The 17,092-nt window shown below is 45.0% G+C and overlaps 1 protein-coding gene across 4 annotated transcripts in view; it reads right to left on the bottom strand.

Moving 5' to 3' along the window:
* Nucleotides 1-999: 999 nt before the first annotated feature.
* The window catches only part of arhgef3 (Rho guanine nucleotide exchange factor 3), a 29,294-nt gene continuing 13,201 nt past the window's right edge, over nucleotides 1,000-17,092 (bottom strand). For 3 of the 4 annotated variants that reach the window (XM_011475694.3, XM_020703639.2, XM_020703636.2), the window contains 10 exons: nucleotides 16,156-16,218; nucleotides 6,046-6,153; nucleotides 5,676-5,924; nucleotides 5,429-5,491; nucleotides 3,709-3,805; nucleotides 3,461-3,537; nucleotides 3,116-3,373; nucleotides 2,598-2,768; nucleotides 2,289-2,478; nucleotides 1,000-2,019 (listed from right to left, as the gene is read on the bottom strand). In XM_011475694.3, the coding sequence (XP_011473996.1) occupies nucleotides 1,286-2,019; nucleotides 2,289-2,478; nucleotides 2,598-2,768; nucleotides 3,116-3,373; nucleotides 3,461-3,537; nucleotides 3,709-3,805; nucleotides 5,429-5,491; nucleotides 5,676-5,924; nucleotides 6,046-6,153; nucleotides 16,156-16,218 (2,010 nt within the window). In that variant the 3' untranslated portion in view covers nucleotides 1,000-1,285. Of the gene's footprint in view, nucleotides 2,020-2,288; nucleotides 2,479-2,597; nucleotides 2,769-3,115; nucleotides 3,374-3,460; nucleotides 3,538-3,708; nucleotides 3,806-5,428; nucleotides 5,492-5,675; nucleotides 5,925-6,045; nucleotides 6,154-11,162; nucleotides 11,860-16,155; nucleotides 16,219-17,092 lie in introns of those variants that run through there. The other variant, XM_020703638.2, reaches the window with a different exon arrangement.

Raw genomic sequence — 17,092 nt, 5'->3', positions numbered from 1 at the left:
AGGACGGATCTAATCACGGATCTAATCATGGATCTAATCACGGATCTAAGCAAGGATCTAATCACGGATCTAGGGACGGATCTAATCACGGATCTAAGCATGGATTTAATCACGGATCTAATCACGGATCTTATCACGGATCTAAGGAAGGATCTAATCACGGATCCAATCACGGATCTAATTATACAAACAGCCATATGGATTAATTTCAGTTAACTGTTTGTTATAACTTGATGTCCTCCTCACACAAAACTTTTTTTAGTGTTTCAACAGATGCTTTATGTCCTGTTTATGAAAACTAAAGGAACATCTGGAAACATCTATGTTCTACTAATGAATTATAGATTTACCGCCAAATGAGAAGGAATCAAAACTTGTGGGTTTGACATTTTCAGTTTATTGTCATAAACACCAGCAGATCTAAAGACTCCCTGACACAGACCCAACCGAGTGAGGAGACGACATTCACAAAGGAGGTTCTAACAGAACTGTCTCGTCCGTCCAGAACGGTTCTGCATCATTTTTGAGTTTTGTAACCCTTGTTCTATCCTAGACCACTTTAACTTTGGGAGTTGGGTCATCTAGACCCACTAGACAGTGCTCTGAACCTTTTTTCTTCAATGATTTGTGATCTTCACTGGTGTCCATGGATTACATGAAATCTTTCCACCTTTATCCACCTTTGTCATGGTAGGGAGAACACCTCAATGGAAGGGGGGGGGGGGTCATCTAAGATAGAACAAGGGTTGAGAGATGCAGGTGAAACGCTTAGCAACGGACCAATCATAGCTATGATACTAGCAGGACTGCCAGATTCATTCAAGCCCCATGTGACACAAAAGAAGATACAGTTACATTTCCATACTGTAACATGATTCAGGGAAGGCTCTCTGTCATCTGCTCTCTCTGCATCCAGAACCCTCAGAAATGTCCGTCAACTCCTTCAAAGCTCCGGGGAGCCTTTGGTTTCCATGGTAATCAGATACTGTAAACAGGAAGTGTTTTTCTGTGGAAATTTAACTCTTTATTAGGATCAAGATGACATCAGGAAACTCCTCAGAGCTCTATGTGTAAAAATACAAACACATGATATAGAAAAAAAAGGAAATCCTGAAAATATCTGCAGCAAAAAAGATCATTTCTGCATGAAGCTGAGAAGTTCTGCACTCAAAGATGTGAATGTGGAGCCTGTGTTCGGTTCTCCAGGCCCAAACATGCAGCTCATGCGGTGCTGCTGCTGGCTGGTCATGTGACTCCCTCTAAGGGCTCTGATTGGTGCTCTGGATCAGCATCTATAGCTCATCTCCTCACACTGCAGGAAGTCCGTCTCCTCTTCTCCTTCCTTGGAACCCCTCTGCTCTTCCTCTGTCATTTCCTCTTCCTTCAAGTTCAGACCAGCTGAGAAAAAGCAGGCGACTGTGCTGACAGTCGGTTCTTCTCTGCCCATCTTCCAGTCCACAGCAGCTCCTGGTTCTGATCCAACCCACGCTGTGTCCCGTTCTCCTGCCATCGTCGGATCCTCTGCCTCGGATCCTCCACTTGTTTCCAGACACATGGCGCCCTCCAGACCCGAACATGTCCCCATAACAGAACCAACATCCTCTCCTGAACCCAGACTTCTGTCCAAACCCAAATCTGGCTCTGACTCACTCCACCTTCCTCTGTCTTTTCCAAGCCCAGTATCCACATCCGTCTCCCGGAGCGGTCCAGGATCCAGATCCCTCTCCCGGAGCGGTCCAGGATCCAGATCCGTCTCCCGGAGCGGTCCAGGATCCAGATCCGTCTCCCGGAGCGGTCCAGGATCCAGATCCGTCTCCCGGAGCGGTCCAGGATCCAGATCCGTCTCCCGGAGCGGTCCAGGATCCAGCCGCTCTCCCGCCTGCACCTGCTGCACTGCGGCTTCTTTGGCCTGTCGGATGCAGTTGATCCACTGCTGCTTGTTGAAGGCGTCGCTGGCCTGGAAGCTGTGCGTCAGCGGCTGTCCTTCTGCACGGTACGAAACCCGGAAGAAATTCTTTGCTGTAAGAAGAAGACACAGATGTTACCACTCAAGATCCTTCAGAGAGTGAAGGGACCGTTTGCAAGAAGCAACACAGATGCTTTTGGGAATTCATGCAGCTGGAAACACAAAACAATAAACACACTAAAATCCATAAATAGTTGATGTTAAAGTGTCTGATTTGCAGCAATCTCCTCCTAAATCCTTTCACACTTCCATAAAGCTGGAAGACGCTCCGTAAAGCCGACTTCCTGCAGAACGACGGACTGCAGCGTCTGTTCATACTGACTCCGCTCGGTGTTGCTGAAGGCGCCTCTGATGGACCCGCCCACTCTCATCTCCCCGTCGGAAAGGTCCTCCAGGTCCAGCCGGGTCAGAGGGATGGGCTGGCGGCACAGCTGGTAGCTGACGGGCTGGTTGTGGAGCGAGACGGAGCGAGTGATGACCAAGATGTTCTGGAACAGGAAGACGTGGAGCTTCTGGAAGGAGGACAGACAAAGAGAGAGCTGTTCCCACTTCCTGTTGCTAAACCTTTCAAAACAAAAGCATGTCAGCTGAAAAGGTCTCTTCAGCTCTGAGAGCAGAAGAATCTACTGACGACGCTGCGGTTGTTCTTCAGCTCGCCGTGGCAGCAGAGGGTCTTGGAGCGGTCGATGAGCTGGTCCCTCTGCCCCTCCTCTGAGTACAGCAGACGCTCCTTGTAGTACTGACACTCGGACTCCCCGGTCTGCCTGTTGATGTCAGCCACCACACTCTGGACCATCAGCATCTGCACACACAGGACGGTCAGCCGCTGCAGAAGCTTAACTGATTCCTGAAGGAAACCAAGAAGGTTTCATCTCTATGGAGGTGAGACGTTTCAGCTCTTTCTAATGCATCCTCATCTTCACCACCAACAGCTACTAAATCAGGATTTCTTCACCATGCGTTGGTTTGAATCTGGATAAGTTGCAATTGTGATGCAGAGATGACGCCCTGCAGCTTTCTGCTCTCCTGCAGCTTTCACTTCAGACTTTTTCCCTTTTAGCTGTTTCTCCTAACCGTGCCTCAGAAGTCAGTCTTTTCCTATGCCGTCCATCATTTCCTGGACCGTTCTGTGCCGCTAGGCTTCCTCACCGCCTCGTCCAGGTGCTGCCGGTCCGGGTGATCGATGGCCGTGTGCTTCAGGATCTCTCTGAGCAGCAGCGGATATTTCACCAGCCGGCTGCGAGGGATGTCCAGGAAGTTCCACAGGTCCAACTTCCTGCTGAAAGGCGACTGAAGGCAGCGCTGCAGGAAGTCCTGAACTCGCCGGTCCTGCTTCTTCTGGTCCAGCAGGGCCTTGGCTTTCACCTGGTTGCTGCAGTATGACGTGTAGGAGGAGAGACAGGGCAGCTGCAGGGACACAAAGACACATGTGGAGATCAGGAGGAGGCTCAGAATGATCTCCAGAACGTGGGTGTGGGTCCAGTAAACTCCTACCCAGGCAGTCAGGATATGCCCAACATGTTCTGTGGACCCGTCAGGTTTTCTGGCATCTCGGAGGCGACCTAGAAGGTCTGAGGAGAGACAGCGAGGCCTCCGTGAAGTCCAGACTGTTTAGGAACGGGTCAAACTCCTCTGATCTGTTACGATCTGCTGCATGCAGTTCTGTTATCATGCGACCTGAAGCAGGTCTTCATCCTCGTTTTAAGGGTGAGCGTGTCTGTGCTGGGATCACCACCTCCTACCTTCATGCAGAGGAATCAGGGACTCCAGAGTTCCAAAGATCTGGTTGAGCTCCTGCTCGGTCATGATGGACAGCTTCAGCATGGGGTCATGGTAGGCCTGAAGCACAAACACACAAACCTTCATCTCCATGTAACCCTCTCCTCTGCATCCTCCTCTCTCCTCCTCATCCATGAACCTCCTCTTTGGTCTCAGCATCCCTTCACCATCATCATCTCAGCTCCTCCTCCCAGACGTCTCCATCTGCTTCCCTCGTGGATCTCCAGAACATCAATGATCTGTTATTGTGATGGATTCATTCCTGATCCATCCTGGTCCCAAAGAGAACCTCAGCATCTTCATCTCTGCTGCTTCCAGCTCTGCCTCTGGTCTCTGCATCAACAACATATCTTCTCAGTGCTCCACTTTTCTCTATCAAACTCCTGAATGTCTTGATTCTACCAAGTCTCCTGATCTGCTGTCATAGTCTCTCCACCATCCTCTGCTGTCGGGTCTCTGATCTCCTTCAGATTAACAACATCCGAACAATATGTGATCAACTTCTGAGCTTCTTCTGCTTGTATATCTACATCTATGTCATCTCCATTCTTTTGTCAAAGTCCACCAGCATCCGCTCTTCTGTCTTCTGTCACCATCAGACCTTCATCCTCCACCTCCAGACTCTTCCTCTGACCGTCTCTCATAGACACTCGCTGTAAATCACAGCATCACGTCTCTTTCCAGAGGAGTTTTTCCAGATTCACTGAATGTTTTAAGGATGAAGAGCAATCAGAAAAAGTCTTCAGGGTTTTTCAGTCTCTGTTTCATTTTTCCTCCTCTCTAATGTAAAAAAAGGGAAACTGTGTTACAGCTAAATTATTTTAGTTATTGTCAAACGTACTGATTTATTGGTTGGTTGGTTGGTTGATCCTTAGCGATATGAATGCTCTGTTTAATCCTTGTGCTATCCTAGGCACTTTAACGTTGGGAGGTGGGTCATCTAGACCCACTAGACAGTGCTCTGAACCTTTTTTCTTCAATGATTTGTGATCTTCACTGGTGTCCATGGATTACATGAAATCTTTCCACCTTTATCCACCTTTGTCATGGTAGGGAGAACACGCCAATGGAAGGGGGGGGGGGGTCATCTAAGATAGCACAAGGGTTAACCAGAGAAATGAAATGAAGCGTGAAAAGAGCCTCAGCTTGCAGACAGTTCAACTCTGGAGAGGCTGCTGTTGCGTCGTTTATCCTCCAGATGTCGCTGTTTTCCCCAGAATCGTCTGCACCAACCAAAGGCTCCTGTTTCTATCCAGGTATGCTGCTCCTGCACAGACAGCCCTCACTAAGACGTCTTCTGCCTCACATTGAAGGAGAGTTCCTTTAGAAATGTCTTTTCTGGAAGCAAATTGGCTTTTAGATCTAAAGTCCTGGAATTGAGATTCAATTCAGTTTAATTTGTAGCCCAAATTCACAACAATCGTCTCAATGGGCTTCGTATCGGTAATTGAAAAAGTAAAACATAAAATCAAAAGGATCATGAATCCTTAGAATTCAATAGGAAAATACTTAATGGATCTAAAAAACTGACTAAGCTAAACTGGACATCCCTGCCCTTAGACCCCCCTTCGTGGTAAGGGAAAAACTCCAAACTTGAGGAAAAAATGATCTGAGTAAATTTCCCATTTTTAAAGAACTGAGGGTTTAACATTTGGAGAAAGTACATCAAAAACATCTGGTTACCTTCTTGGCCAGCTTGAGATCCTCCACCAGGTCTTGTTCTCCCTGAGCCAGCTCAAAAATAGCCTTCAGGAGGGAGAAGAGGAGCCAAAAGGAAACATCATCGTTTCTTTGATCATCAGACACCAAATTGTTTTTAATGTCAGGATGGACTTTTCCAGGAGAAGTGAGGAAAACGTCAGCAGCTGCTGCTCCGCCTCCTGGTAGAAACAGGAGGCGGAGCAGCAGCAGACGTCTGTGTGACCTTCACCTCCTGTCGTTTGATCTCCTTCGGGCTCAGAGTTTGAGTCGCTCCCGTTCGGACGTCGAACGTCTCGCTCCACAGCTTGCTGTCGCGGCGCTTGGAGGGCTGAGCTGTTGCCGTGGAAACACGAGATGCTGTGACGGAGGACGAGGAGTCAGAGATGGCGGCCGGGATGACCCGTGCAGTCATTGTTAAGGAGGAAGAGGGAGGAAGAGGAGCGGCGCTCTGATTGTCATGATGCAAACTGATGGAGCGCTGTGGAGGCAGACAGACTTTAACACTGGACGCTCCCTGAAGCTCCTCCCCCAGGTTCCGTTGAACACAGAGGAGGTTCTTGCTAACATTTGAACCAGTGAGGGAGCGGCTTTGGACTCACCTGCAGCCGCAGGCCGATCCTCTTCAGGGGGGTGCTTTTGACAGGCGGCAGCAGGCTGGCCAGAGACGCCACCCTGGAAACGGGTTTGCTGCGTTTGGAGCTGGGCTCCTGCAGGACAGACACCAAGGTTTGAACTTAGGGGGGCAAAGTCCCGAGGAGACGACTCCGCTTCCAACACGGGACCACAAAGGCAGGACATTAAACACAAACAAGGAAAACCAGGAAGTTTGGAAAAAAGGAAAGGCGTCTGTCAAAACATCAAAGTGTTGGAACCAAAAGCTAAAAGAAAAGAGTGAGACCTTAAAGTGATCCCTGAGGGACACCAAAAAAACCAGGGGCCCGATTATTAACCAACAACTGGAAAGTCGTTTTCCGCCTGACTTTTCAAATAATTCAATTCAATTCAATTCAATTTTATTTGTATAGCCCAAAATCACAACAACAGTCGTCTCGATGGGCTTCGAAGTAAAACATGAAATCAAAAGGATCACGAATACAAAGAGTTCAATAGAAAAATACTAAAATGAACTAACAAACTGACTAAGCTATACTGGCATCCCTGCCCTTAGACCCCCCTTCGCGGTAAGGAAAAACTCCCAAAAAAACCGGATTCCGGAAAAAAACGAAGAAACCTCAGGGGTGCCCACATGACGGAGGGATCCTCCCCCAGGACGTACAGGCGATTTACCAGAAATCTTAGAGAAGAATTAACTTATCTAAATCTACAACTACATATATAAAAGTCCAGCAGACGAGCTTCATCCAGCTGTGGTTATCGGGACAGTCAAAGGCGCGAGTCGAGCCAGAGGCAGGATCCACAGCCAGGTGTAGGAGCGGGAGCAAAGGCGAGGTAAACGGTCAGGAACAGGAGCACGGATGAGCCAACTGGAGTCTGGAAGCACTCCCACTCCCCAGGAGGGGAGAGGGAAAGAGGGACAATACATGAATCACTGCACCAAACAGAGGCATGGAGAACTAAATGATGCATTATGATCAAGAATAGAGGAGAGGAAGGGTAGAAGTAGAAGAGAAAAGAGGACAGAACCCCAGTGCACCATAGTTACCCCAGCTTCAACTTCTAGCAGCCTTTTAAAAGAAATAGTTATTATTAAGTTTAATTTAAACAAACTAACATTAAGTTAAATAATCTCTGAATACTAACTAGTCTGACAATAAGCCTGTCCAAAGAGGAATGTTTTCAGTCTAGCTTTGAATGTAGAAACTGAGTCGGCCTCTCTTACATGAGCTGGGAGTTTATTCCATAAGACAGGGGCTTGGTGGCTAAACGCTCTACCTCCAACCGTACTTTTACTAATTCTAGGAACCACAAGCAGTCCTGCATTTTGCGAGTGAAGTGTTCTGATTGGATGGTAAGGGACTATGAGGTCCTTAATATAGGACGGGGCCATTCCATGTAAGGCCTTATAGGTTAACAGGAGGATCTTGAACTTAATTCTAGAATCAACTGGGATCCAGTGAAGTGAAACTAACACAGGAGTGATGTGATCTCTTCTGTTAGTTCCAGCTAACAATCTAGCAGCTGCGTTCTGAACAAGCTGGAGACTTCTTAAGGAACTCTTAGGACACGCTGCTAACAAGGAGTTACAGTAATCCAGCCTCGACGTAACAAATGCATGGATGAGTTTTTCAGCATCACTCTTAGAAAGTATATTTCTGATCTTAGCAATATTCCGCAGGTGAAAAAAGGCAGTTCTGCACGCCTGAGATATGTGAGCCTTAAATGATAAATCCTGGTCAAGTAAAACCCCAAGGTTTCTAACTGTGGAATTGGGGGCTATACTTATGCCATCCAGGGAGACTATCTGAGCAGACAGAGCATCTCTGAGGTTTTTAGGACCACGTATAATGACCTCAGTTTTTTCTGGGTTCAAGAGGAGGTAATTAATTGTCATCCAGGTCTTGATGTCACTGATGCAGGCGTTCAGTTTCTCTATCTGGTCATTCTGGTCAGGCTTCATGGATAAATACAACTGCGTATCATCGGCATAACAATGAAAATTAATGCTGTGTTTCCTGATTATGTTTCCTAGGGGTAACATATAAAGCGTAAACAGGATCGGTCCCAAGACTGAGCCCTGTGGGACTCCATAGTTGACTCGAGTGCACTGAGAGGAATGGCCATTTACATTAACGAACTGATACCTATCAGACAGATAGGATTTAAACCACTGGAGAGCAGATCCTCTGATCCCTATGTCCTGCTCTAATCTATGGAGTAAAATACCGTGGTCGATAGTGTCAAAGGCTGCACTGAGGTCCAACAGGACCAGAATAGAAAGTAGTCCCTTTTCTGAGGCCAATAACAAGTCATTAGAGACTCTAACTAGTGCAGTTTCCGTACTGTGGTGAGGTCTAAACCCCGACTGAAAGTCTTCAAAGTGGCTGTTGTCCTGTAGGTGGCAGTAAAGCTGCTTAACTACAACTCTTTCTAGGATTTTAGAAATAAAGGGCAGGTTTGATATCGGTCTATAGTTGGCCAAGATGCTAGGATCCAAACTGGGCTTTTTCAGAAGAGGTTTAACAGCTGCATATTTAAAAGACTGTGGCACGTAACCCGTTTCCAGAGAGGCATTTATCATCGTTAATATGGGATCATTAATTAGGGGAAAAGTTTCTTTAAAAAGTCTAGTGGGAATTGGGTCTAACAGACACGTTGAGGATTTGGAGGACGTAATAATTGATGTTATTTCCGCTTGAGCCACAGCAGTGAAGCAGTCTAATGTTACAGAGGTTTCTATGGATGCCTCCATTTCTACCACTTCAGCCTGTTCTGGGCTGATAGTAGGAATAACTTGATTTAACTTATGTCTAATATTTGAGATTTTACTATCGAAAAATGTAAGAAAATCAACAGAGCTGAGAGAAACAGGAACATGTGGTTCTACTGAGCTCTGACTGCGAGTTAATTTAGCTATAGTGCTAAAAAGAAATCTTGGATTGTTTCCATTCTCTGATATTAAGGTTGAATAGTACTGGCTTCTAGCTCTACGCAGAGCTTTTTTATAATTTAATAGGCTATGTTTCCAGATATCCAGAGACTGCTCTGAACCGGAGCGGCGCCATTCTCTTTCCAACTTACGGGTTTCTTGTTTAAGAGAACGAGTTTCAGCGTTAAACCACGGTGCTACTCGGTTTTGTCTGACGAACTTAGGTTTCAAGGGGGCAACAACATGGAGTGTACTCCTGAGGGCTTGTAAGGCATCATTAACAAAGTGGTCATTTATACTAGGACTGATAATATGGGAGCTGGTCTCAGAGTATTTTCTCAGAATATCACTAAGTACTGGCTGAACTGTGTGTTTAAACTCAGACACAGAACGGTCAGTTAAGGTTCTTCTAAGCTGTTTCTTATTCACTGGGGCAGAAGGATGTTCCAGTGTAAACTGGAAGGTAATCAGAAAGTGATCAGAAATGATGGGGTTAAGAGGAAGGACACTCAGCTGGCTGATCTCTATACCATGGGTTAGAACAAGGTCCAGGGTGTGCTTATGACAGTGAGTGGGTTCATTCACACTTTGGGTGAAACCAACATCATCTAATAAAGCTGCAAAAGCCTTTCCTAGACAGTCACTGGGGTCATCAACATGAATATTAAAATCCCCTAATATTATAATTTGATCAGAATCTAAGACAATAGTCGATAGGAAGTCTGAAAACTCAGTTAAAAATTCTGAATATGGGCCGGGGGGGCGATAAATAATTATGAGTAAAACAGGTTTTCGAGTTTTCCTGTTTGGGTGACTTAAAGACAATATGATGCTTTCAAATGAATTATAAGCATTTTTAACTTTAGGGCTGAGAAGTAAGCTAGACTGTGATATTACTGCAGAACCACCTCCTTTCCCTGAATAATAAGATGAAGTTCTGGAGTTTACAGGAAGTTGCCTGTGTTTACATGTTGAAACAGTTCCAGACTATGGTTTTCATGTCTTCGTTTTTCTGTTGAACAGAACCTGGACTCATGAAGTCTGAGGATCTGGAAATGTCTTGGAGCGCTGCATGTTACAAACGTGCACAGATCTGTGTGTGCATGTGTGTTTCCACAGTCAGCTGACTCTCTGGAACTCAGAATCATGAAAACAGCTTTTTTCTTTCCTCCAGCAGGAAGCAGACTACCAAAATAAAAGTTCTTTTTCTGAATTGTTTTCGTTTCAAAATTTGGTGGGAAAAAAACAAACGTTCAAACTTTTTGCCTTTAAAAGATGCTAAAAAAAACAGATACTTCTGAAAAAGATCCAAATATTGTTTTAGATGACAACACCTATTCTCTTCTTTTTTATTAAAAAAACAAAAGAAAAAAAAACACAACCCTATTTTCAGGTCATAAACAGTCAATAGCGGTTTGATGCCTGACAGGACGACCTCTGACCTGCTGTGATTAGTTTCTGGGAGGGGGAGGGGCTTCATCTGAAAGGATCAATCAGTGCAGTTGGTCAGAAGTACATGGGATCAATAAATATTCAGCCTCTGACTTACTCTACAATTTGCATCTAGAAACTGTCTTTAAAATTTTAATTCACAAGAAAAAACCTTTTTAAAAATAAAAATAACATTTTTGTTAAGCAACTTCAAACGTTATTTTTGTTTCTCTTCAATTTGTCCCAAATTAAATGACTGAGTCCTTTCTGCTTTTCCAGAACCTAAAGAAGATCTGAGGTTCTGTAGAACTATAAGAGCCGTTGGAAAACCTGATCCGAATTCCATTGTAGTCTTTGTGTCCCATGAGTTATCAATAATTTAGTAAAAATATTTTTATGTACATAAAATACAGTAAACAAGACGATAAATGCAGCATTAAAAAGATTTCGTCAATCGGTCCGTTTGTCACTTTGGTGGTTTTTCTTAAACGTTAGTTTTACTAAACGTGCTTCATCTTTTTAAAATGGATCAGAACCAAATGAAATCAATCAGATCATAACTTTGAGTCTGAAGTTAGAAATCAATCGATTTGATTGGTGATGTTTTCAGGGACGTCCTAAACTTTCTCCGGAAGGCTCCTTCTTCACAAACCAAACTGAACTGAACTGGGAGGGGGGGGGGTCCGTTGGGTCTGTTCCTTCAGACGTCTTCAGATGGTGGGAGGAGCCCCGTCTTACCTCCACCTGCTTCGGCCCGCTGGTGCTGAATTCCTCGGAGCGTCCGGAAAGAAAGCGCTGCGGTCCAAAGGGTTTCTGTCCCACCACCATCCTGCTGACACGCCACCCCCCCCCACCAACACGACGACGGCGAGCTTCACGCCTGACCGAGTCCCGGACGGCGAGGTCTCCCAGGGGGAACGAAGACCTTCAGAGTCATGATCCGGGCGGCGGTGTGGGAGAACGAGTCCGGTTCCTTCAGGTTTGTGGTGCAGGGACCCGGTCATGGACTTCTGGACTTGATGTCTTCTGCTCCTGTCCAGGTTCCTCCTCTGAGAGTCTGTGGAAATCTCTGGCAGCTGCTGCCCCCCCCCCCCTCAGTGATGGAGGGCTCTCTCTCTCTCTCTCTAGGCTCGGTCTCTGCTTTCCTTCCTTTCCTCCTCTTCCTGTGACTTTCATTCTTCCTTTTTTATGATCAACGTTGCTCTGCAGATCAGTGTGAACCTGGAGCAGAACTGCGTTCATCTCATGGATCTTCTGATCCATCACTGGTAAAACATGGACAGAAAACTCCCGGCTGCTCCGTCTATAAAGCAGCTCAGAGGAAAAGGTCACGACCTTTACTCCGACCGGAAAAGAGCGGATTTGGGAACGTTTTTGGGAACGTTCTGTCATGTAGACGGCACGTCCAGAAGAAAAAGGACTTTTGATTTCTGAAACTTTCCACTGAACAGAAAGTTCCCTTTGGATTATTCTGGAAAAACAACAGTGGGCTGAGCTTCAGGAAACTTAAATGTGAACGGATCAGCAGCTATTTATCTCTGGGAATCTTATTCCACTTTAGTTTTTACAAACATGAAAATATTTCACAGTAGAAGTTTCGTGGTCGTGTCAGAGAAAAGCTGATTGTGTTTTCGGTCAACAGTTGGTGATGTCAGAGCTGGACGCCGACCTCCACAGGCGTCTCTGACTGCTCCTTTCAGAGGAAGCTCGTCGTGACCCTTGTGCTATCCTATGGGGTCCAAATGACCCCCCCTTCCATTGACGTGTTCTCCCTACCATGACAAAGGTGGATAAAGGTGGAAAGATTTCATGTAATCCATGGACACCAGTGAAGATCACAAATCATTGAAGAACAAAGGTTCAGAGCACTGTCTAGTGCAGGGGTGGGCAATTCCAGGCCTCGAGGGCCGGTGTGTCTGCATGATTTCCAGATACTCTTGCCCTACTCATGGCTGATTACCTGGTTCAGGTGTGTCCAGCCAATAATCTTGCCCTACTCATGGCTGATTACCTGGTTCAGGTGTGTCCAGCCAATCAGAACATGCCAGAGCAGGGTATGCTGGAAAACATGCAGGACTGCGGCCCTCAGTGCCCACCTCTGGTCTAGTGGGTCTAGATGACCCCACTGTCTAGTGGGTCTAGATGACCCCACTCCCAATGGTAAAGTGCCTAGGATAGCACAAGGGTTACGCTGACTTTGCATCCAGCTTGTTGAAAGAACGTCAAACTTGAATCTAAAGCTTTTCACTTAGAAACCTGAAAGTATTTTAGGTATAAACCGTAAATAATCAAAAATGAAAACTAGGGCTAAACAATATGAAGAAAACTCGCAATATTAGTGATCAATATTGTGATGACGATATAACTTGCGATGCATGAACAAATAGCATTTTACTGCAACAGTTTAATTTAAACAAGTGTCAACATAACTTAAATTCAAGTCAAATGACTCTCGTCTACATAGGAGGCAAACATCTGACATGAAAGGGTTCCTTCTGATTGGCCGATGATGTAAAGGGCTCTATCCGATTGGTCAAATGCATAAATGGATTTATTGGACTCGTTAAATTCTTCCAGCTGCCATAAAATTGATTTAGCACATATAAAGTTACCATTCATCACAATTTTCACAGACTTTTGCGATATGGATGTTGCAATGATAAATGTGGGATTTGTTGTGCAGGCCTATTGAAAACACTGAGCGTCATTTCTGCAGTGAAAATGTAACCAAGCATAAAACAACATTTGAAGCAAATGAAACGTCTGCAGGTTTAACTATGGACCTCCTTCAAACAGAATCACTTCAGCCGTCAGACGTGCTCTTAGTTCTTCTTCTCCGTCTTTTTTGTTCTCCGTTCATAGAAATCAGCAGCTGCCCGTCAACCATGACAGCCTGGGGGGGGGGGGGTCTTAATTAACTGGGAGGAAAGAATCAATGATCACTGGAGAAACGTCCAGAATAGACGGGGTTATTCTCTGATTACATGTAGAAGACACAAAATGCCGTTTTGGAGCAAAAGGTTAGTTTATAATTTCACTTTATGTCTTTTAAAAGTTATTTTGGAAAAAAAAACATGTTAAAGTGATGATGAGACTTTAACAAAGCTTTTTTGGGACTGTTTTACATTTAACAACTTTGCTTTCTAAACTTGATTGAAAAAAACAGAATTAAAGCCTGAAACGTCCAGGAAGACGTCAGACTTTGGTGGATCATGAAATATTATTCCTTCCATGGGATCATCTTCTAGACAAGACATCTGAGTCGTGATGTCATGAACTATGCTTGTTTACAGATTAAGGAGCCAATGAAGCTTCTTGTTTCGTAGAGCTACAGATTCGTTTATCATAATCTGTTTAAACTAACATGGTTCTTCTGTAAGACTTGCATGCGTTCTGGTGTTAACAAGACTCCGCCCACTGAGAGGTGGAGCAGTGAGGTCATGGTCTCCACCTTCACCTGCAGAGATTCACAAGTAAGGAGTGATACTTGGATGGATTAAGATGCTCACTAAGGATATATAATAGTTCCACCAGACAGCGGTGGATGCAGTTTATTATTCTCAGGTAGAAACAGGAATTCTGTACGATTCCTGTTCCCACTGACCGGACAAACTCTGGATCTGCTCCAGAGCTGCTTCCTAAATCAGATTTGAACGTCCAACGTTCAAATCCTTTGACAGATTTCATGTAGCCCGCTTTCAGGTGGTAGGGGTGTGGCTTTCAGACAAGCTCACTCCTGATTGGTGTTGCCATAGAAACTCAGACTCAGACCGACTAGAACCAATCACTGCTCACTAACGTTGTCTGGTTCCAACATGGCGGCATCTATTGTGAAAGGAAGTCATCCGTTTTTATGGATGACACCAGACTGACTCAGTCCAGGTCTCATTTACAGTCAATGTAAACAACCAGAAATAAATCTGCATGTGTGAAAGCATGAAGCTGTTTTCAGGTTCATGTCCCTCTTGGGGAGCTGCTCGGCAGAACTGCTGTGTTTTCATGAACTGTCGTTTCCCGACCTTTGACCCCTCCATCAGATAAGGTTCAGAGCACAAAGAGGCCGAGTATGATTCACCGAGCTGCAGCAGAAAACAATGCGCTGTAACTTATTCCAGGTCGGGTGTCTGTCAGCGCAGGCTGGAACAAAGTGAGACTGATGGGGTGTTTGTCCCGCCGCAGTACGCTGAACGGGGGGGGGGCATCCTGTCCGAGGCAGAGGGACACGCCCGGGAAGGAACGGGCTAAAAATACAGGGAGGGGGGCGCAGACATGAGGAGCCAGGGCCCCCTAAAACCATGATGCACTGCTGCAGCTGGAGGTCTCAGCTAAAAGCTGTCAGATTAGGATTAGGATTACTGTAATCCAGGTGTTTAAATGTTCAGCGCAGGTCCTGAAGAACCTGAGCTGAGAACCTGAAAGCAAATCTAAACTTCACACAGGAAACCGTCATCCATCCATCCATCCATCCATCCATCCATCCATCCATCCATCCGTCCATGCATCCGTCCGTCCGTCCGTCCGTCCATCCATCCATCCATGCATCCATCCATCCATCCATTCATCCATGCATCCGTCCGTCCGTCCGTCCATCCATCCATCCCTCCGTCCATCCATCCGTCCGTCCACGAGCAACGGTGGCTCAGGCGGTTGACAATGATGAAAGGGTCGGCGGTTCAATCCTTGCTACCCCCAGTCAACTGTCGTTGTGTCCTTGGGCGAGACGCTGCACCCTCCCTGCCTCCAGTGTGACTTCACCAGTGTGTGAATGTGCATGAATGTCCCGGTGATGGTCAGAGGTAGGCGCCAAACTGGCAGCCACGCCTCTTTCAGTCTGCCCCAGGGCAGAATGACCAACATTTGAGGTCGATCTTCTTCAGCTTCTTCTCGTAGGAACTTTGAGCATTTGGAAGAAGGCAGTCCATTATTATTAGTAGTAGTATTATTAGTATTATTATTATTAAGAAGAATATCTACAAGATCGGCCAGGGTTACCAAATCAAGGATGGGAAGGTTGTCAAGAACAACCCCTCCGCTAAGCATGATCTGTCCAACAGGAACATCAACCCAATGGGTGGATTTGTCCACTATGGAGAAGTGACCAATGACGTTGTCGTGGTGAAGGGCGGTGTTGTGGGAACCAAGAAGAGAGTGCTGACTGTGCAAGTCCCTGCTGGTGCAGACCAGACATCGCACACTGAAGAAGATCCACCTTAAATTTTGGTCACGCCCACTTCCAGGCCATAGAGGAAAAGAGACCGCCTGAGGCCCCTGAATACTAACCACGTCACGCTGTGCTCGCTGACTGAAGAGTAACTTTATTTTTTAAGAAAGTAAAATTATGAAAAAAGAAAATAATCTAAAAACATTAATTGTTTTTTCTAACAAAATAACCATTTCTTTATATTCTTTGCATGCTCTTAACTTCAAATCTTGTATTAAGAATTCTCTGTAGTTCTGTGATAAAATCTTTATTCAAACTACACTGTAAATAAATACATTTAAATTTATTCTACTGTTGACGTGTTCTCCCTACCATGACAAAGGTGGATAAAGGTGGAAAGATTTCATGTAATCCATGGACACCAGTGAAGATCACAAATCATTGAAGAAAAAAGGTTCAGAGCACTGTCTAGTGGGTCTAGATGACCCAACTCCCAATGTTAAAGTGTCTAGGATAGAACAAGGGTTACATTAAAACCTAAAACCATCTAAAGCCGTCAGCTTGACTTACATTGATGTCCAGACTGCACAGACTGAGAGAATCTGCATCCCTGTTGATCTGTTTCCTCTTCTTCTGCAACACAAACAAACAGTAAACAATAACTAGAAGAAGCTGCATTTCCAGAAGAAAATGCAGGGTTGAATGCTGTATTGCTGAATGAAAGCAGAAATATGATGAAAAAGCTGAACATTGTAAAAGTAGAATGTCTAAAATAGGTCAAACATTGTAGAAGGAGTTAAGCATGAAAGCTGAAATTGTTGAAAAAATAGCTGAACTGTCCTGGAAAATCCTGGAATATTTTGAAAAGTTAAAGGACCAAAAGTCAAAGGTGAGCATTGTAAAAGTAGAATGACCAAAACAGGTCAAGATTTGTAGACGGAGTTAAGCATGAAAGCTGAAATTGTTGATAAAAATGGATGTACTGTTGAAAATTTGAAGATGATGCTAAAATGGCTAAAATTGCTAGCATCAGCATCATCAACTGACTCAAAAAAACACATTGTTTGAGAGTATCATATTGGCAAAAGCTACATGTTCTAAGTTGACAGAAAATCCACTTTTTTCAAAATGGCGGCTTTTCTATTAATTTTATCTCCATAGCAACCATTTTATGTTTGGGTCGCCTGGGGATGACGAACAAATCGACATTAGTTTCAGACAAATCGGAAAAAGTAAACCTTTGGACGTCCTTAGCAACGAAGTTTGTTGGCTAACCACGCCCACATTCCTTATATGTCCAGATCCAGTGAATTTCAATATGTTCCGTTCAAGCCATGGATGAAGTTTATTGCAATATTTGCTTTAGATTTTGTCAACCAAACAGTAGGTTGTGTCGACATCCCATAATGATTTCTAAACGTATTTTATAGTCCAAAGCCTGGTGATCATTTTAATGTTTGAACGGTGTCTCTAGCTACAAGTATGTTGAAGTTATAATGCTTGAAAG

Source organism: Oryzias latipes, chromosome 5, assembly GCF_002234675.1.
Source record: "Oryzias latipes chromosome 5, ASM223467v1".
NCBI classification, from domain to species: domain Eukaryota; kingdom Metazoa; phylum Chordata; class Actinopteri; order Beloniformes; family Adrianichthyidae; genus Oryzias; species Oryzias latipes.
Note: the sequence above shows the minus strand (reverse complement) of the source record. Positions and strands in the feature narration are given on the sequence as shown.